General features: G+C 35.8%; 1 protein-coding gene across 2 annotated transcripts; it reads right to left on the bottom strand.

Moving 5' to 3' along the window:
- Window positions 1–239: 239 nt before the first annotated feature.
- Window positions 240–3772, bottom strand: LOC103406079 (protein RMD5 homolog). 2 transcript variants are annotated; one of them, XM_008345099.4, is made up of 2 exons: window positions 3606–3772; window positions 240–1995 (listed from the first exon to the last, which is right to left on the bottom strand). In XM_008345099.4, exon 2 carries the CDS (start codon window positions 1929–1931, stop codon window positions 774–776), a length of 1158 nt encoding a protein of 385 aa, XP_008343321.3. In that variant the 5' UTR covers window positions 1932–1995; window positions 3606–3772; the 3' UTR covers window positions 240–773. The 2 variants fall into 2 exon arrangements, with proteins under 2 accessions (XP_008343321.3, XP_028950392.2); XM_029094559.2 differs by having other exon boundaries at window positions 240–1945; window positions 3606–3737.
- Window positions 3773–22358: the final 18586 nt, after the last annotated feature.

Raw genomic sequence — 22358 nt, 5'->3', positions numbered from 1 at the left:
GATTTTCACCCCCCATTTTCTCTCCTCACACACGCTTCCCTATTTTATGGCTGTCGGATTGAATAAAGTAAAGGAGAATCAAAGAACGGAAATTAACAGGGGTGGGGAAATCATTTTCGTTCTTAAATCAAGGGGGCAACGAGGAAAGAAGGGAAAAGTGCCACACACTAGCTATCCTGAACAACAAACAATATAAGAATCCAAAGATCTATCTAAAATTTGTTTGCTAAGACAAGAAATTGAGAAAACTGACTTGATTAAATTACTGAAAATACAAATTTACAGTCTATTATGTGTTGGTAAAAAAGATGCAGATAAGAGAAAAGTGAGAAATTATTGAAGAGGCTCCTCATTCTTCTAACGGCAGGCAGGCGATTTGGGTCAGTTTAGATGCAATAGACTCTACACTACCCCAAACGACGCAGTTTTATAGTATCGGCCTGAATTTGAGATCCATGAATTGAGGAGCCAATTACACTTTACATGACCGAGCAGGAGAATTAGAACTTACTCATGAGAATGAGCCAGCATGTCCTTGTGTTGGGGATCCTGATTATGATGCATTCAAATTAATCCCAGGAGAAGTGGATTGATTTAACCGCCAGACAGTAAAAAGAATGTCTATTTACAAACAATGCTTCAACACACCAAACAAACCGGCTTTTGACACCATAACCACACATCCTACCTACACGACACAGCATGACTAGTTTCTACAAGCTTAACCCAGTGTGGCAGAAACACAGTTGCAACTACTTCCTTTTGCAGATACATCAGAAAACGAGTGGCCTGCACTGTGCTGAATCAACATCGGAAGGACAGTATGGACACTTGAAAGCTTTTGTCCTGTTCTTTGACATCTTCGTAATAGACTGCTTGCAGAGCACATGTCCACATGACATTAACATAGGCGGATTTTCTTCAGTCGACTGTTCCTTCGACACAGGACACACAAAAATAGAATGGAATTGAAACTCTTGGTTTAACTCCACTGGCACAGGTAACTGCTTCATAGACTGCCATTCCTGCCTTTTTCCTGCCATTACATTCATAAACTTGAGAAGAGGTGGCAAGCCCTGAATCCCTGCAGCCAGGGTCAAACTCAATGGGCTCTTGTAAGACTGGCCCAGAATATTGCAGAACTGCCTTGTTAGCTCCCCACTAACTTTGTCCCAAATGGCTGGTGATAATAAGTGAGAGTATGGGGAGTACTCAAGCCTTCCAGTCCACAGAAGACTCCCCATGAGCTTTTGTATTTCAGCCATATAGTTGGAAGCAAAAGGAGCAAGACAAGTTTTTGAATACTGGAGGGCTCTCTCTCTGTTTCCCTTTACTATTTCGACAAATTGCAGACTGTGAAGTTTCAGTAATATGTCTGAACCATTTGGTTTTAGTTTATCAGAGTTAGTCACGACCCAGTTCAGTGCTGGCTCTAGATTCCGATGTTTCATTGCCTCAACTATCCGAAACAATTCCTCAAACTGAGATTTCATAGCAGCCACAGATTCTGATTCCTCAGTCTCACTTATAAAACAGTCACCAACTTCGAATAGGCCCTGCCGATAGAAATGGCTGCCAATAATCTCATTAATTGTGTGGGTATCAAAGTCAATGTTTCTATAAGCCTTGGATATATCAGGAATGAAGGATTTCTCCAGAATCTTTGGATACTTGCTAAGTGCTAGGTTCAGTTCCTTCTGTGTGCTTTCCAACCGACTGAGTGGAGCTAAATCTTTTAACTTGACTTTAAGTTCAGCAAGAGAAGACTTACAATCAACCTGAGATTCACAACCATTATATGATTGTAGCTTTTGTAAAGTCTGCTTCATTTCTTTGTCGATCAGATCGAACACTTCGTGAGCTTTAGAGCTTGACAGCTTTTGTTTCTTTGTCACATGATCAAATCCATCTTTAATAGCGGTCAGCTCCATTTTTAATTATATGACTGTATAAGTATCAGCAGTAGCTTGTGATGAGAAATGAAGATGAAAGGATCTACAAAAAAAAAAAAAAAAAAAGAAAAGTGGAAAGAACTCTAATAAGCTTAAAATGTTATAACATAGCATACAACTGTAATTGATGAAAATGCACACGAGAAAATCAAAGGATCAATTGGAAACTGCCAAATATGTTCCCATACACAAACATTAACAAACAACAGAAACAAGGTTAGTTTAACTTCATGCTTCACATGAAATAGTTTCTTGACATGAATAGAGAAATGCCCAAAAAAAGATGGGGCTTTTCACATTTAGGTCCTTGATAACATCACACTTCAGGAAAAAACAGTTCAAAGTCAATACTTTATAGAAAAAATCAACTTACTTCGTAACACCAAAGGAATTTCACAACTAAGAATCAATTGGAACATGACAAGCAAATAGAAGAGAGTTTGTCGTTCATTCTCCAATTGAGCTCTTCAAGTGTTTTTCTTATAACAAAAAAAAATTATAGTTGTCGTGGTGTTTTTCCTAATTTAAAAAGAATGATATGGAAGTACAAAGGCTGTGAAAGTTCATATTTATAAAGCAACCGAAAAATTCTTATAAGAAAAAGTTTCAGCAAACACAGCCACTCAGGTGTAACAAATTTATCAAAAGGTAGAAGAGTCTCTTGACTCATTGAAATGATACTGGAAATTGAATTTCTCGTATGTTTTAAATATCAGATGTTTTATATGTGGCTCAAAGTCGTGCTATGTTTTTTTCCCTCCCAAAGGGGGATGTATATCAATTCAGAGCTAGTTAGGCAGTGGACGCACGCCGCAGAGGCTATGACATAAGTCATCTTACAAACTAGAACAAACAAAGCTTGACAGTGTATTTCCAACTTTTTTCCACAATTGTCTGTTGCCCAAAAAACACACAGCCACCTTAACATGCAAACATTTAGATATGTGCACAAAAAGTGAAAGAACCATAAGAGTTGTGCAAAAAAATAATGAGAGAGAGAATTCCCTACACTAATCACCCTTCATGTTGGCAGGTAAAAATGGGAAAGCTTCAAATGGGTGAAAATGAAAAACCGAAGGCCCTAGATTCCAAACCAGTTCAAGGGCCAACCATTTTTGTTTATGACTTTTATTTTTTATGCCGCGATACTTTAAACTACCCTAATCTACACGGAGAGAGATTTGAACTCAGGTGCAATGGAGTGGGCACTGCCCTAGACAACTACCCTAACCCGCATCCGAAATCAGTAACATGGTACGAAAAGGGAAAAGCCTTGACATATAAAAAAGTATCTAAACTTGACATGTTAGGTCAATTTTTTTAGGGTAATTAACATAATACTAAGTATACATTACGAGAATTGAACACCAACAGTGATGTATAGAGAATTCGAATACAAGGATGAAGCTTTTTTGTTTATTCCTTTTTATTTGAGAAATCAAGTAATCTGTTATTCCTTTTGTTTGAGATTTTCAAGCGATGCATATATATTAAATTGATCAACGAAAACTAAAGCTCCATTGAACAATCACATATGCTATTACATTAAATCTTTCATCTTTTTTCAACTTTGCACAATTGAAATTTCATAGTTCTGTGCCCCGTGTGTGTACGAGAGAGAGAGAGAGAGAGAGAGAGAGAGAGAGAGAGTACCGCGAGATGAATACGAAGTTGGAAGAGTGGCGAAGGGCTTCAGGACGTCGGCCGGAGAGAGGGCGAAAGAGAGTTGCAGATGAGCGACAGAGACGGAGAATATGTGTGATTTAGGTTTTGTCAGTTAAAATTGTTAGGGTCGATTTTGTAAAAACAATGGTTATTACGGGTAAAAACGTAAGAAAACTCTGGTTTATAAAAGTTTATTATAACATGCATAATTTGAGTAAATAACTAAAACAAAATATCAAAATATTTCTGAATTTTTTTTTTTTTTTTTGTGAGAATAAGTTCGGAACTCTTCAAATACAATTTGAGACGAAAATTCACAATTATCTTAAATCCTTTTAATTTTCATTCTAAGTTTTCGGAAAATATTGGCTTTGGAATTCAAAGTTTGTTTTTGAAAATTTTACTTTCAACATACCATTCCAACTTGCACCCGTTATCTAGGCCTAATTTTTTTGTTAGATTGTATCAGAAATACATTGTTCCAATTTCAAAAAGTCTCATAAATGAATATTAGTTCCAATTTTGGAATTTAAATTAACGCCTGCAACTAGGGGTTAGAATTTTTTGTGATTATTTTAGGGTTTTTTTTTTTAACTTTAATCGTTGGAGAATAATGAAATTTAATACAAAATTGGTGTTAGATTGATTATAGTGCCTTCGTGTGTCTTTAATTTAAATTAATTAATGTGTATTTTATTAAATGCCTCTCATTAAATTATTTAAATTTATTAATATACACATTTATGTTGTAAAATTGGCGGTAGGTGCAGTGGAATAAATGAAAAAAGACACAAAATTTACGAGATTCCTCTACAGTCAGTGTGACTGGAGTACGTCATCGGGGCAGCAGTGGTGCTTTCATTGTAATTTGGAATAATAGGAGTACAAAGATAACTCTCTCTATTATCTCCTCTCCTCTTCCTCTCTTTTCTCTCTTCCTCTCTCTTTCTCTCATCCTTTCTTCCTTCCTATTGAAGGAATATTTTGTGAAAACAAGTTCATTTAAGCAACATCAATAAGCATGCAATTAACAATTAAAGGCGGAATCATGCTTGCATGCACTTAAAAACAAAAATTAACCATGAAATTCAAAGCCTAGTAGATTGGTGAACCAAAACTCAACTCAAAACAAAGTGAGTTGAAATTGTACCTTTGTAGATTCCTCTTTGCATAAGCAAAGGCTAATCACCCAAAGAGAGGGCCTTCATTCCTTGCATCTAAAATCTATGGATTTGGATGGATGAATAGGTTTCTCCAAGTTCCCAAAATAGGGAACCTCTAAGTCTCTTCACCAAGGAGAGATTGGAGAAGATATGAGTGACCTTGGAGTAGTAGGATTGCTAGATGTACCCTCCAAGGTGACCTTCCTCCTAGAGAGAAAAGGAGAGACATGTTCTCACCAATTTTCTCCAAAAAGAAGCCTTAATGAATTTTTAGCTATAAAGTCCTTTATATAGTCTCTTCAAATAAGTGACCTAAAGAACCAAAACCAATTTTCTCCTTCATGGCCGGCCACCTAAAGGGATTTGGGCTTTTGGGCCTTTTTGAATCTTTATTCATTAAATTGTCATACAACTTAAGTTAATGGGCTTGACGTTCAAAGCCCATTGGGCCTTAAGGTCCAAAACTATCCCGAGGTTTTTAACGAACTTATTCGTTTGATTAATTAACATATTAATTAATCCTTGCCATAAATAAATGATTAAACCATTTAATCATTCTTACTCATCTCCGTTTAATCTCCAATCTCCACCTCTTATGGTGTGCGATCCATTAGGTTCCTTTTAGCGAGGCAGTGGGCGATTAAAACCATTTTACATCGATTGTGAATTGAAACTTACTTTCAATTCTCCCTTTAGTGATTACACACGTTTAGGGCTTCCACAAACCATGAGTGACACCTAGCAGCATATCATGGTTACCCAAGCTAATCAGAAGAGGTTAGAGAACCTATTCAGTTTGGGATTACAAATGCAATACGGTCTTTCTCTAATCTAATACTTTTGACCACATTGTTTGGTTTGATAGTTTATATGTTCATGTCTACTATCCAATGTGATTCGTGTGCTTATATGATTTCCTTGAATGTGATTTAGAACGACTTTTCTAAATCTCATTCATACTCTGGCCAGAGATTCTAAATCATATCATAGAGTATTCTCCCTCAAACAGTTTGAAGGTTAGAGATCCCTTGTTGCGCATTCACTTGCCTCCATGGCTAAGTGGCTTAACCCCAACGATGCCGTGGACACCCTCCTGATGGAGTGACTTTGACATAATCAAAGATCAAGGACTTAACCACAAGACAACTATGATGCCTCAGGTCAAAGGACTACTTTGCATTATCCCAACCATGAGTTCTCATGTGACATGAGTATGAGAACTCTTCGTCGATCACGTTCAGTGAACTCATTCTCTATTGAGCACCTACGTACTTGTCTTGATGTCACACACACCAATGACTCGAGACTAGTCACTCTCCCTGAGAGAAGACATAGCACGTACCGATCTTGACGGACTGTCAATGCCCAATTGGCAATCCTATGATCAGGAACATTTAGGATGTGTCTACGAAAGAATGGTCTCACGAATCTAACTTCATTAGATTACATTCTCCCAATCACATATTCCTTGGACTTTATCGTTTAAGCATATAACATTTATATGAGACGGCTCAAACAATAATCTTTGCCCTTTATATTAAACTAGATTAGTTTAACATGTGAAATGTACGTAAAGTATCATCATATGATTGGCTTTAGGGCACATTTCCAACAATCTCCCACTTGCACTAGAGCCAATCAGCTTAGTCATCAGTGATGATACCTCTTTTGTAGTCATTTCATAAATGGCTGAATAGTAGGCCTAGGCAATGGATATCTATATGTTATCCATAGAAGCAACCTTGAGAATAACGACGTCACCATTATACATGATTCTCAATCATGTGGTTCAGTCTCTCATTTGAGTTCGGACCTTGATGAGACCTTGATTCCCTGGCTTGAGCTATCGCCCCATTAGTGTCATAGTGTTGATACACTAGATACACTTTCTGGTTGGAACCGAATAGAAAGTTCATAAATGAACTTTCCCATCCAAACAACATTGTTGCAAACTTCTATATGGCAATATACCTTGCATTCATAATGGAACACACTAAAGTCATTACTTTAATGTTTCCATCCAAATATCTCTTTAGTCATAATAAAGAGATATCTGTTTATCTCTTCATTCATAATGAAGAAACATCCATTGATGGATTAGATTCATAATCTAATACATTTACGCTTCCATTACGTTACTCTAATTCTTCCTCATTCTTTGAGGAATCTTTCCTTTAGTATTTCTTAAATACTTAAGGACTCACTTGACAGTTGCCATGGTTCTGATCCTGGGCTTGCACTGATATCGTCTTGTACCGTTCTAGGTACAACTCATATCAATGTTTTTCATACAATATGAAATACATAAATCACCTTTATGCGTATGCATAAAGGATTCTATTTACGCATTATTTCTTTGGGAGTCAAAGGGTACGTTCCCTTTGAGAAGGGCAACTTGCTAGTCACACTAGAGTCATCCTTCTAATTGAAGTTTATCATCATATGAGAAACTTCCTAGCAACTCTTGTCTATTATTTAGGGCTTGATATAATCCAATTATATCCTAAAATCTATCATTATAGATTTCCATCCCATGTTTATAGACTATGTCTCCCATATACATTATATCGTTATAGAATGCTTAAAGTCATAACTTTAACGAAGAAATATTCTTTTCATTTCCAAAATTAATATATCATATATATATTCATATATATATCACATATATATTTATATATATATACAAATTTAGGAATATGATTAACTCCCACTAATCTTTTGTAAACCTAGTAAACAAAAGATTCATTTACATCTTTATGAGAAAGCAAACGATTTGACCTTTCTCTCATAAGACGTTTATAGCTCCCACTAGCTTGCTAAGATCCATGATGGATGGATCTCTACAACTTACATGTCTTGTGATTCATAGTTTTAGACATATATTATCAAGACTATCTTAATAATGGTTTCGGAAACCTATATTATGTCCAAACATTAAATCACCATTTAGTTGTAGCTAGCATTCTTTGAATTAATTGAAACTAAGACTACGTCAAAATTGGTTCCTTCAAAGTCAACCAATCTCTTTGATTGTAGTCACCTTAAGCTACCAATTAGCTTATGAAGGTTTCATTATTTCGGGTCAAATGGTACTTTACCATTTCCTTGAGTATATATCATATATATACACTCAATGTAGTCATAAGGATTTTCATTCTTATTTCTTTCGAATTAAGAGGTGCAACTCTATGATATAGTCATAAAGTTCAAACCATTCAACTGAGACGGTTTATAAATCCTTCTCGACTACCTTGGAGCTTTTGGTATATGAACTAGGTTGTTATATTTGTTGATTACTTTCTTGTCTCTCAAAGAACCTATTCTTTGAGTTCTATCTCTCGTTCATTTGCTTTTAGGCAAATCACATTGTAGGATTACAATGAACAACCCAATAAAACAACATTTGTTAGTTGGTTTATAGAAGCGATATCCAAAAGTTAATTTAAGGATATCCCACAAGATTGTTATCAAACAAATATTGCTTATAAGCACACAACCCCAAATCTTAACATGTTTTAAGATTTGTCTTTCTTTCCAACTACATCTTATGGAGTTATGAAAAATTTGAAAGATCTTCTAATTGACAATCATATTGTTTTTAGAAGTATATATCCTATATATGGGTAATAGATAACATCTAACGAACTAAATCTTATTCGAGTTCGTTCTTCTCCTTATGGAGAAATCTATTATCTTATGATGCTTATTTCCTTGATATCTTTCAAGGAAATTGTTTTAAAGTGTTACCTTATCTTGGATCAAATCTAAGGAGGTAATTACTTTAGACGTCTTACTCATCAACTTACATTACTTGAATTCTTTGAAACATTTTGCAAAGTATTCGGACTTGTGTTTATTCAAAATAAACTATAGTCCAACCGAGAGTGATCTTCGGTGAATGTCATACAACATGAGTAGTATTATGTTTGTGGACAAGTGCCACTAACATCTAAGTGAATTAACCTCAACAACTTTGTGATTCTTTCTTCTTTCCAAAAGAATAAAGATTCAAACATTTCGCCTCTATACAATTTTAACAAGAAGGTATTGGATCCGGATCTAACGATCCAAAGCATCCATCTATGACCAACTCGTAATTTATGTTTTAGAGGTATCACAACTTTAGTTGGGATTAGTCACTACCTTGCAACCTTTTGGGTTTTAAGCATCATTATTTTCTAAACAGTTAACACTACCATATTATCTCTACTATAGAGATAATTAATTAGATTACCATAATCCAATCATTGATTAATAAAGAACAATGTTTTGTCAAACAAAACATTTATCCCTTTCACATAGTGACGGAATTTAGTTCCTTAAAATTGGAATGTAAAGATAATCTTTGGTTTTTCCAATTTCTTTGGTAGTTCATATGAGGAAGTAAGTACCATCTGCTTTCGCAGAGATCTACATTTGATTCACGTTTCGAATGTGAAGTATTTTCTCTTCTCTCATTAATCTTCTACTTCTTATTAGCCACACTTTTACAACGATTGTAAAACATAGTTACTAATACGGAATCAAGCATTCAAGTAGAAGAACCAACTGTTTTGAACTATTCAAGAACAATTTACAACACCTTCGAAAGGTGTGTTCTTGACACTTGCAAGACATTTCTTTGCAAATACCCCTTCCAATGTCCATCCTTTCATAAAGAAAGTTTGTTCCCTTGGAGTTAATTTTATCTTCTTCATTTGACTTATCCTTTGACTACAATAGTCATGGTCCCTAAACTCCCACTATCTCTCTTGAAACTTATTTCAATTGTGTTGTACACATCAAACATTTTGGAGAGCATGTGGTCATTGTTCACTACATAGTTTACAATAAACTTAGTGAACCATTAGGATAGGGACACATAGGTGAAGTCTTTGCCTAGTTTCCGTCTCGTTAAGTGGTTTATCACTTCAACACTCAATGATTCAAAATCATCATAAGTCCATGTTAATGGACTATTTTTGTCAACCAACCATTATGTTCTAAACATAATTACAAACCTTCAAGAGTTGTACAAGGCAACTCTCATTTCTTCATACAACAATTTGTAAGTGAAGAATCATGGCACATAAAGTGTCCATGCCTTTGTGCTTTCTTCTCAAGTTCTTTGTTCATTTAACAAAGAAACAAGCACTAGTGTTTGCATTGACTAAGGGTTGTTCAAAGCAACTATTATTTCTTCATACAACGATTTGTAAGTGAAGAACTTAATAACACTAAAAGTGTCCTTGTCATTATGCTAATCTTCGTAAGTTCCTTTGTTCATTTAACAAAGGATTAAGCATTGGTTGTTTGTGTTGTCCTCTTCACGATAGACTTTTCTAACATGTTCTTCCAATGATACATTATCATTAGGAAGATTGTGAGGATGAGACTACTTAGATACATATGCAATATTTATAAGACATTCTTCGGGATTGTGGTACTAAGTCCGGAAACTAAAACATTCGGTTTTATTTGTCAAGTGTTGGATAGCGTTTGCAAATATATTGGTAAACAAATACATAACGAATATAAATTGATTGATTTTAAGCCATTTGATTCGGGTCTTTAAATCAAATTAGCACCACCCACTATTTTTGGCAAATTCCATATCCCTCATTGGAATTCGAGAGTTTTGGTGGAAACTCTTAGTAGGTTATGGGAGGCTCACTAGTACCAAGCCCACCTCAGAAGAACTCCATATTGGCTAGCAACAATAATAATGAGATAGTACGCTTACTCATTTGCAACTAATGCAAGTACCCATCTTATTTGGCCTCTAGAGAATGATGCCTCAGAAGAACTCCATATTGGCACCATTGCACTTAGTTAAGTCATTCCCACCATGCTAGTTCAAGTAGGGGTTCAAGAATGGCCTCAGAAGAACTCCATATTGGCCATACTCGTTGCCTACTTTCACTTCATCATATGTTTATAGGCTTCTCCTGAATGTAAGCACATACTTTGCAACCCCAGAACTGGACGAATACATTGTATGAGTCACAAACGATTGAAGCCTACCACGGTGGAAGGCCACGAAAGAGTGTTCAAAGCACTCTCACGCTTTTCAACTTAATATTGGTTTGGTTGAGGGTTTTAGGTCTCATCACACATAAACATACATTTTAATCTCTATTAAAACTATTTTGGTCCTATTACAACTATTGGTCCATATGATTGTTTTTAGTTGTATATAATACTCCCACTATGCTTATAAAACGGTTTTTAAAGCAAGAGTATATGATACTACTAACATAACCTTTGCATTCATTTGATGGACTATATAGTTGCCTTAGGGCCTTAGGATGATTATGAACCTTTGTTTAGATTCAACACGAGCCTTGTGTTGAATCTTGGTCTAGGGATGGTGATTGATTTTAGTTACGCGTTTAATCACATTAAGGCGTGTTGTCTTAGGGGCGTTGGACCCAACTACTTCATTTTCATGCATATCAAATAAAGCAAGAAAGAAGTACTTCAAAGTAAAGGTGAGCTTATGCTCATTACAACATTTGCATATAACAAATTACTTTAAAGTAAAGAAGAGCTTAAGCCCTTTTACAACATTTGATCAAATCAAATTACAACCAAAATCTAATCTACACATTCCCATGGTTCAAACAAATTTGAAACGGCCTTTCACATAGCTCAATTATATTAGGCTTAGGTTCATAATCACCCTTTAATTAATTAACACTTTAACTAATTAAATTGAATGCAACATTTTCATTTGGTTTTTGTATCCATAAAATTGATTTAAATGGAGCTAAACAAAATGAAAATCCAATTCTCATTTAAAGAGACAAAACAATTTTGTTCTCTACCTAATTTGGGCCAATATGCAATAACCACAACTTTTGGGCCATAAAGCAATTAACCTCAACTTTTGGGCTATATTGCAAAACTTTTGGGTTCACTTTGTAAAGACACAAAAGTCCACTACTTCATGTAATTACAATAGAACCCAAAATTTAATCAATGCAAAAACTTCATTAAAGGATCAAAACAATTTGTCCTTTAGCGTTTTTGGACCTTAACGTAAAAACGTAAACTTTTGGGCCAAAGTGCAAATACACAAAAGTATCAAAACTTTATGTAATTGCATAAAAGACCCAAAAGTACTCCCATTGAGGGAGGGCCGGTTTTTAGAGAGGGAAAGGGAGTGGAGATAAGTCCACAAAAATTTGGAAATTTTTTCAACAATTTCATAAAGCCTTGCAAGTGGTTTTTGGTTGGTGTAAATCATAAAACCATGCATGTGGTGTGTAAGGTGTGTAAGGTGTGTAAGTCTTACACACCCATCACAATTTCTATCACCTTTCAAAAATATAAATGTTTTGATGATAGATATTTCACACCAATCAACACAAAACAAAGACTTTATGAAATTAATCAAAACTTTGAATCAAAACACCAAACTTTTTGTTCTTGGCAAAAATGTCAAGAACAATGAAGAACATTCATGAAAAACACAAAATTTTTCCATGAACCTTTTTCACCCAAAAACATCCCAAAACCATCCAAACTTTAGGGAAATAACATCTAACCAAACTAGGGTACATAGGGGTTCCAAAAGTCACTTGAAAACACTTTTAACAAGTCAAACAAGAACCCAAAAATCCACCCTTTGGATTTGGCCGAAAATCCCCAAAGTCATGGCACCAAATTTTAGCTCCAATATTCATGCTCATATGAACTACATCTACAACATTTGAGATGGCAAATTTTCTAACAAAATTTACATTCAAAGAAACAAGAATAAAGCTTGTAACATATTACAACTTTTAAATCACAAACTATGAACTACAAAACCCAAAAGGATTCACCAACTACTAGACCTAGGCTCTGATACCACTTGAAGGAATATTTTGTGAAAACAAGTTCATTAAGCAACATCAATAAGCATGCAATTAACAATTAAAGGCGGAATCACGCTTGCATGCACTTAAAAACAAAACATTAACCATGAAATTCAAAGCCTAGTAGATTGGTGAACCAAAACTCAACTCAAAACAAAGTGAGTTGAAATTGTACCTTTGTAGATTCCTCTTTGCATAAGCAAAGGCTAATCACCCAAAGAGAGGGCCTTCATTCCTTGTGATCGGATCATATTTATATATATTTTTACTTCGAATTCACTCATCTTTTCTTAGTTAGTTCCTTACATTTTTGAGCTATTTACGTTATTTTTGTGTTTATAGGATTTGTTATGCAAAGAAAATAAAAATAGCACAAATGAGTTTTAAATAATAAATTCGTCGAAAATTGCTTTAGTCGTTCTCATTCTGTCATGGATTATTGGTAGAATTATGTCACGGCATAAACAAAAGAAATGGGGAGAGTCGGTCAAAGAGGGAGCAAGAGAGCATCATGATTTATATTTTTTTTACCTCGTTGACTCCCATATTCTTCACTTCTGAAAACAACAGGAAGCTGCTTTGCAGCTGGAAAGGAAGGAATCCAAGGTGGAAACGTGAGGAGGTGGAAGGCAGATGCTGCTTTGGCAGCTGGGGGGCGCATAAAATAATAGGAAAAGCAGCACTTGGCTGCTGGCGGGAGAGAAAGAGAAACCAGCAGAAACGGAAAGAAATAATAAAAGAAAGAAGAGCAGGACACGCGGAAAGAAAAAGAAAGACAGAAAATAAAGAAGAGGGAAGTGAGGACTTGCGGAGGGTGGAAAAAAGAGAAGGCAGCCTTGCTGCCAGAAAAAAAAAAAGGAAATAAAAAAAATAGAAGACAGAGAAGAGTGGAAATCGGTGAAGAAAGGAGGGGGGAGAGCTGCCCTTTGGGGCAGCGTGAAAAGAGAGCAGCAAGAAGCTGCGGGGGAATAAGCGCAGAGTGCGCACGGGATTGGGGAGATCGCTGCCCTTGGGCAGCGAGGTCAGAGAGACAGAGGCGGGAGAAGAGACGCTGCCTTGGCAGCGTGACTGAAGAGAGAGGTTAAGAAAGAAAGCTGCCATTTGGCAGCTTGAGCATGAGTTGACGTGCAGAGGTGAGTGAAAGGGCTGCCTTTGGGCAGCGTGGAATAGCAGAAGGCGGGAGAGTCCAGAGAGCAGCAAGAAGCTGCAGGGGAAAGCTGCCTTTGGCAGCTGGAGGAAAAGAGGAGTGAGGACGGAGAAACAAGGCAAGTCAGCACGGGAATAGAGACAGCAAGGGCAGTCCAGATCAGGCGTGACAGCTGCTTTGCAGCTGGTCAGAAGGTAGAGCAGGTTAGAAGCGGAGCGGGGGACTGACGAGAGAAGGCTGCCTTTGGGCAGCTTGTGAAGGTCAGCACGCAGGAATAGGCGCAGAAAATAAGGAGGACAGAGTCAGTACAAAGGTGAGGACGGTCCAATACAGCGTGAAAGGAGAACGCAGACAGAGATCTTCACCTCTCTTTCGGTTTAATCTCTCTAAACTTCTATTTTATTTCTATTTTTAATAATGTGTAAATAAATTGATTTTGGCTAGAGGTTAATTCGAAACCATGAATATATTTGTAATATGAATTAATTACCTTCGGTTGTGATTTCATAAGTTGTGATTTCAATTTACTTATCCGTTCGTATAAAAACTGATTTGTGTATGTTGGTTGAGAGTGCACGCTTAATTTACATGCATGAATTTGATGCTAGAATATAAGTGAATTTCACCTAATCGTTATGAACTTATTTTCACAAGTAGTAAAGGTTGCTAGTCACAATCACGTTAAGTAAATTCTTGGCAAGAGTATCATGCTTTTCATAGTTACGAATGTCTCGTCAATGCTTATAGTTTTCACAAAGTTTAATGATCTTTGATTGTATCGCTATTGTGCTTTTCACGTAGGGGACTTTTGAAGAATGTTTTGAATTGTTGTATGCGTTTTTCCGTCCAATTCAATAACTTAAGGAAAACTTGAAGATTAAAAAAGTGCTGTTCACGGTTAATCTGGAGTATTGAGATTCACAATTTATTAAAAGAACAACTGGAAATCATTTTGTATGCAAGTATAACATGTGTGGAGAAGAACCCTCTAGCTAGTCTGTCATTTATCATTTTACCTTAATTTTATGTTTTTGTCAATTCTGTAATTTAATTAAGTTTAATTTACTTTTCATCAAAACCAAACACCCATCCATTATTAAATTATATTATTTAGTTAGTTTTCTTTATTGTTAGTCTTTTAATTCAATTTCCGTCCATTTCAGTTCTTAGTGTTTAATAAGATCATTTTCATTATTTTGAGTCATTTTAAGTGTGTTTCGAGTTATTAGAGTTTTTAGCCTAGTTTTGTATCCTTGAGTCTTGTTTAATATTTTTAAATTAATTTAGGATAGATTAGCAATCCCTCCTAATCCCCGGCCTAGAACGATACCCTACTTACATCTATACTACAATTGTCAAAAAGAGGGTTTAATTTGTGTGTCAAGAATTTTACGCATCACCTTGCATCTAAAATCTATGGATTTGGATGGATGAATAGGTTTCTCCAAGTTCCCAAAATAGGGAACCTCTAAGTCTCTTCACCAAGGAGAGATTGGAGAAGATATGAGTGACCTTAGAGTAGTAGGATTGCTAGATGTACCCTCCAAGGTGACCTTCCTCCTAGAGAGAAAAGGAGAGACATGTTCTCACCAATTTTCTCCAAAAAGAAGCCTTAATGAATTTTTAGCTATAAAGTCCTTTATATAGTCTCTTCAAATAAGTGACCTAAAGAACCAAAACCAATTTTCTCCTTCATGGCCGGCCACCTAAAGGGATTTGGGCTTTTGGGCCTTTTTGAATCTTTATTCATTAAATTGTCATACAACTTAAGTTAATGGGCTTGACGTTCAAAGCCCATTGGGCCTTAAGGTCCAAAACTATCCCGAGATTTTTAACGAACTTATTCGTTTGATTAATTAACATATTAATTAATCCTTGCCATAAATAAATGATTAAACCATTTAATCATTCTTACTCATCTCCGTTTAATCTCCAATCTCCACCTCTTATGGTGTGCGATCCATTAGGTTCCTTTTAGCGAGGCAGTGGGCGATTAAAACCATTTTACATCGATTGTGAATTGAAACTTACTTTCAATTCTCCCTTTAGTGATTACACACGTTTAGGGCTTCCACAAACCATGAGTGACACCTAGCAGCATATCATGGTTACCCAAGCTAATCAGAAGAGGTTAGAAAACCTATTCAGTTTGGGATTACAAATGCAATACGGTCTTTCTCTAATCTAATACTCTTGACCACATTGTTTGGTTTGATAGTTTATATGTTCATGTCTACTATCCAATGTGATTCGTGTGCTTATATGATTTCCTTGAATGTGATTTAGAACGACTTTTCTAAATCTCATTCATACTCTGGCCAGAGATTCTAAATCATATCATAGAGTATTCTCCCTCAAACAGTTTGAAGGTTAGAGATCCCTTGTTGCGCATTCACTTGCCTCCATGGCTAAGTGGCTTAACCCCAACGATGCCGTGGACACCCTCCTGATGGAGTGACTTTGACATAATCAAAGATCAATGACTTAACCACAAGACAACTATGATGCCTCAGGTCAAAGGACTACTTTGCATTATCCCAACCATGAGTTCTCATGTGACATGAGTATGAGAACTCTTCGTCGATCACGTTCAGTGAACTCATTCTCTATTGAGCATCTACGTACTTGTCTTGATGTCACACACACCAATGACTCGAGACTAGTCACTCTCCCTGAGAGAAGACATAGCACGTACCGATCTTGACGGACTGTCAATGCCCAATTGGCAATCCTATGATCAGGAACATTTAGGATGTGTCTACGAAAGAATGGTCTCACGAATCTAACTTCATTAGATTACATTCTCCCAATCACATATTCCTTGGACTTTATCGTTTAAGCATATAACATTTATATGAGACGGCTCAAACAATAATCTTTGCCCTTTATATTAAACTAGATTAGTTTAACATGTGAAATGTACGTAAAGTATCATCATATGATTGGCTTTAGGGCACATTTCCAACACCTATCTCTCCCGTATGTCACCCAACCTTTTTCATCTCTCATTCATTTTATAAACAAAAGAGAACACTATTCACTTTACAAATTTTCCACAATGAATAGTGAAAATACTGTGCATAAATAGTAACAAACTATTCATGTGGGCCATCCACATTGTTCACAACACTCCCCCTTGGATAGCCACAAGTCTTCGATTGAATCTTTAAAATCTTGATTTGTTTTGAATGCTCCCCCTAATGAGTATCTCCCCCTGATTTCAAATCATTTAGGTTGATCGTTGATCATTATGCTTTAGTCTCTTAGCGGGGAGAGTTGCCGAAAGAGGCGCTTTACTTGTTATTAACTATTCATGTGGGCCTTCTGCTAGACTTACCCAAAAGGTCTTAATTTACTCCTTTTATCTGGAGCGGAATTTGATTCTGAAGGGAAATTTATGAGATTTCTAGAATGGGATTTCATAATGACTATCATGCATATTCAAATCAAATTTAATATACGAAAGCAGCGGAAGCATTTATAACATATTATCAAAGCTATAGTCATGCAAATCCCCTTCAAGGTTCATAGGTTTATATATAATGCATCAAAACATTTAAAGAATCAAGAACAAAGAGAAGGTTAGTCTTATACCTCTTGATCTAGACTTGAGACCAAGGATGGACCACCTCCAAGCCCTTTGCTCCTTGAAATCCTTGAGCCTAGCTTCCCTCCTTGCCTCCTCCACTTTGTTACAATGAGTGCTCCTAGGTTCTCTTCAAGTTTCCAAAGTAGGAAACCTCTAAAGATCCTCACCCACTAGTGTAGTGAGAAGGATGAAGGAATAACCAAAAGGGTGTAAGAGAGGTTAGTAAAAACCCCTTTTGGTGGCCGGCCTTTGTGTAGTTTAGAGAGCTCTTTTTCTTTTGCCTCTTTGTTGTTTTAACACACAAAAACCCTTATTGAACTTTATCTCTATAAAGTTGCTTATATAGACAAAAGAAACCTAGTCAACACTTGACTAATTTTCTCTCCTTCCCCACTTAATATGGCCGGCCCTCTTTGTGTTGTTTGGGCTTTGGGCTTTCATTTATTTCAAGTCATCCAATGCTTGAATAAAAGCCCAATGGGTTTAGACCCAATGGGCCCAATTAAACCCGAACGTTTCTTTAAGCCCAAAACGATCTTTATCACTTTTATGATTTCTTTAGACTTTTCTAAATTAATCACAACACATAATTAATCCAATTAATTGTTTCCATCATCCATTAGTTACTCACCACAATAGTGTTTTGGTGAACAATCTTTTAGGTTCTAATTAGCAAGGCAGTGAGGTGATTGGCATCAATCCAATTGCTTATATTTAATTCAATCACTTAGTGAATTAAAACCTCATTTTAATTCACCTTTCTTCTTTGATGACTACATTTAATCATCTAGAAGAACTCACAAGCTATGAGTGACATCTAACCATATGTCATAGCTACCCAAGCTAATGTAGAAGTTTATTCGAAGAACCTAGTCAGTTGGTATTACAATGTAATTCAATCCTTCTCTAATACAATACTCGCAATCACATCATTAGGGTATGGATATATCATGTCAAACCCCTAATGTGATTATTCCTTCTTATATGATCCAATTGAGTCGTATAGGAACGCTTTCCTTTATTACGCTCGATACTTCGGCCGAAGATTCCCGAATCATATCTTAGAGTATTCTTCCTCTCTTATCGAGGATTAGAGATTCCTTGTTGCGCATACACTTTCCTTCATGACTAAGTGGCTTAACCCCAATTATGCCGTGGACACCCTCGAATGGGGAGACTTTGACATAATCAAAGATTAAGTACTTAACCACAAGACAACGACGATGCCTCAGGCCTAAGGATTACTTACATCTTTCCAACCATTAGAGTTACTTGCTTGACATGTGAGTATACCTCCATGCAAGTACTCTCGTTCGATTGTGTTCAGTGAACTCATTCCCCTAATGAGCACCTACATACTTGTCTTAGTGTCACAACACGAATGGGATGAGACTTTCCATCCTTCCAATTGAAGCAGACATAGTATGTACCGGTCTACGCATTGTCAGTATCCTTCCGACAATCCAACGACCAGGAACCTTTTTGGACACAATGGTTATGTGAAGAAGGTCTCTGTAGTCTAACATCATTAGATTACTTCTTCAATCGATCCATTGTCCATAGATACACTATTTAGGACATATATCGTTAATTGAGATAGTCCTAATTCGTGTCTTTGCCATTTGATGTATAAGAATCATCCATACATCGATTCATTTGTCCTGAAAGATTTCTTCCAAAGATTGACTTTCAGGGCATATTTCCAACAATCTCCCACTTGCACTAAAGTCAATCACTAGTGTATCTTATACATCTTGTCGAGAGAGTTTATGCTCGTAGGTTAACTTGGTTATGTATTAATCTCTTTTATATTTAAAAGGGATTTACTTATCAAATGTTTCCAAAACATTTGATGATGTCTCTTTATTGTGTTCGAATACTTTGATGAGACCTTGATTCCATGGCTTGAGCTATCGCCCCATTACGTCGTAGTACTCTACTAACGACCTTATGGTTTGGATTCAATCATTGGTTCTAAAAGAACCCCTTCCATTCAAAACACCTTTTGAAGCAGTTTCTAAAACTATATATCTACATATATTTCGTTTGTATACTTTACACAAACTTTGCTCCAAGCTTGAGACCATTGTAGTACAATACTAACAATTCATTCATATGATTAGTACTTCATCCATTATGAAGTTCCATTTGTTAAAATGGCTTATTTTCACTTTGGTTAACAACCTAAGTGAATGCACTCTTCCAGAGTCCCACTCTGATGTTTCTTTCTTAAAGGCAATAATACTCTATCAGTTGCTTTAGTTCTGATCCTGGGATATAGTAATATCTTAAAGTGATAAACTCAGTGGTTTCTTCACCTTTGGATATCTACTTCACAAGTCAATACATGTGTCCCTTTTGTGATTTTATGACACATTCATTATAAGGGTTATGAAAGTGATTTCCTATCACATAGGAAAATGCTTTCTTAAATCTTCAACATTTGAGATTTAATTCCCATATAACATTATTTGAGATAGCCTTGCTATATCAATAAGTCCAATTTCAAGTCTATACTTCAAAATTGACCGTGTCATGTTTTGTCATTTTCGAGTAACATCTATGTTTCATCAAGTCTATCAAATAGACTTTATTCACATCTTGTTGCTCAAATTATGACATCACTCCCACTGGCCTTGTTGTAACTTAGCATTCATTCAAAAATAACAATTAAATTTTCTTGATTTGAATGCATATTGCTCCCACTAACTTGTCTTGGATCCATTGAGAATCATTGAGATCCATTAGCTTATTGATGATGTCTCAACAATTTTGAGACTATCAACAACCCTAGCTAATACAAGTTATTTAAACGAATCACATACAAAAGAATTCCTTCTAAAGTAATTCCTTTTTGAATATGTGACTTGTTTTATCAAGTCTATTCATTTAATTATACGATGTCATACACCATACTTCAAGTTTTAGTCATACTAAGACCTTTAATGTAGTCATATAAGAATTATCCAATTCGTTAGTGGAAGCATGGCTCCTACTAAGGATATAGGTACTCAACCATTCCTTCTAGGTGGTTAATATAATTCTCTATCAAAACTACATAGAGCAATATCGTTACATGAGATGTTGAATTTGGATTGTCTTGTTGTTAAACCATATGTTGTGACTCATTTTGAAACTTATTCCCTTTTGTTTCATCAACTTGTCCATATGCTTTGTTATTAGCATGTTCTCATAAAAGAGAATGATGGACAACTCCCAACATATAACCATTTTATGCTAGGTTGACGAAACCAACATTCAAAGACTATTCTTTAAATGTTACACAACATAGAATTTTAACGATTGAAGAGCTTGAGTCCTTTTAACAATTAAAATTACAAACTCTTAGTAATAGTCAAGTACTATTATTCTTTAGACAACTATAAACCAATCACATTCAAGTTTATATCCATTTTCACACCTCCCACTATTTCTCATGACTTTAATGAGAAATCATTTCATACATTCAAAATGTATAAAAGTGGATTATATTGGTAGAAGACATTGTGTAGTAGCTTTGAAACATTTCAAGCTTATTTATTTCAATCTTCACTAAGTTTAATGTCTTGTTATTTAAGTGACTAAAGTCTTTAAACCTTTTATAGATTTAGACACTTCTTTCTTGGTTTAATCACTAACACCATTGACATTTTAAAACAATTTTAAGAATGCCCAATTAATTGTTCAAAACTACTAATTGTATCAAGAGTGATCTTGATCATTGTGTTTCAAGTGATAACCATATAAGAAACGTTTTTCTTATTACTTATATCATTGTAATGTGATCTTCCTTTTCTTCAAGAAAGGATTCTCTAGACTTTTGTCAATTCATATAGAACTCATAAGTAGACAAATGGAACCAAATCTAAAGATTCATTGTATCCTTTTATGTCCTACATGTGAGATCTATCCATAATTGATAAATCTAAAGTTTGGTTTATCACATTACAATTAAGTGATATAACTCTTGTATCTCATCTAGGATACAACAAGACAATTTTCAATTCATAACACTACTTTAAGGAAATAGTATATCAAAAAGGCATACTTCACATTACATTAATATGATAGTTCAAACATTCATAATGTTTAATACAAAAGGTATTAGCTCTATACATTTAGAGACTAATATAAATGCCTTTATACATTTAGGCACTAATAGTGGCCTTCCATCAAATGAAGCCATATAATTAGTTCTTAACAAAATAAGAAAGTTTTAAAGACAATCTTTAAATGCCTAACAAAACTTCCTAAGTAGTAAGCAAAAATCATAGTGGCCGAACCCTTCTCCATATTTTCTTTGCTTGTCTTTCTTCTACTTGGCTTCTCCACCTATATACAATTATACAAGTGATTAGCTCTTTATATCAAATATAAATATTTAGAAGATCTAACATTTAGAATTGAAGATAAGGACATAAACCATACCTTGTGGCTTGTCCTTAAGAGTTGCAAGGTATAACCTGCAATTCCTCTTCCAATGCCCCTCCTTTCCACAGTGGTGGCAAGTCCCTTTGGGCTCCTTTGCCTTCTTTTTCCTCACTCCTCCTTTCGGCTTAGGAGTGGGGGAATTCTTCTCCTTCCCTTTGCCTTTGCCTTGCGGCTTAGCCTTGGAAGAGGATGGCTTGTTGTAGGCTACTGCAGCAGTCCCTACAACGTTCTCTTTCTTCATAGTCTTCTCGGCGGTTACTAACATGTTTAGTAACTCGGAGAGAGTGCTATCCATTTTATTCATGTTGTAGTTCATTACGAACTGCGAGAATGAATCAGAAAGAGAAGCCAATATGAAGTCCTGGGCTAATTCCCCGTCAAGTGGAGTACCAAGGTTCTCCAATTGTTCAATGAATCCTATCATCTTCAGTACATGTTGATGCACTGGAGCCCCCTTGACCATCTTGGTCTTCACAAGTTCACAGACAGTGCTAAAGCGACGGTTGCGCGTCCCTTCACCATATAACTCCGTAAGATGGAGTATTATGGAAGATGCACTGTCCATGCCCT

The sequence above is a fragment of the Malus domestica genome, chromosome 15 (assembly GCF_042453785.1).
Source record: "Malus domestica chromosome 15, GDT2T_hap1".
In the NCBI taxonomy this organism is placed as follows: domain Eukaryota; kingdom Viridiplantae; phylum Streptophyta; class Magnoliopsida; order Rosales; family Rosaceae; genus Malus; species Malus domestica.
This window is presented reverse-complemented; position numbering and strand designations above follow the sequence as displayed.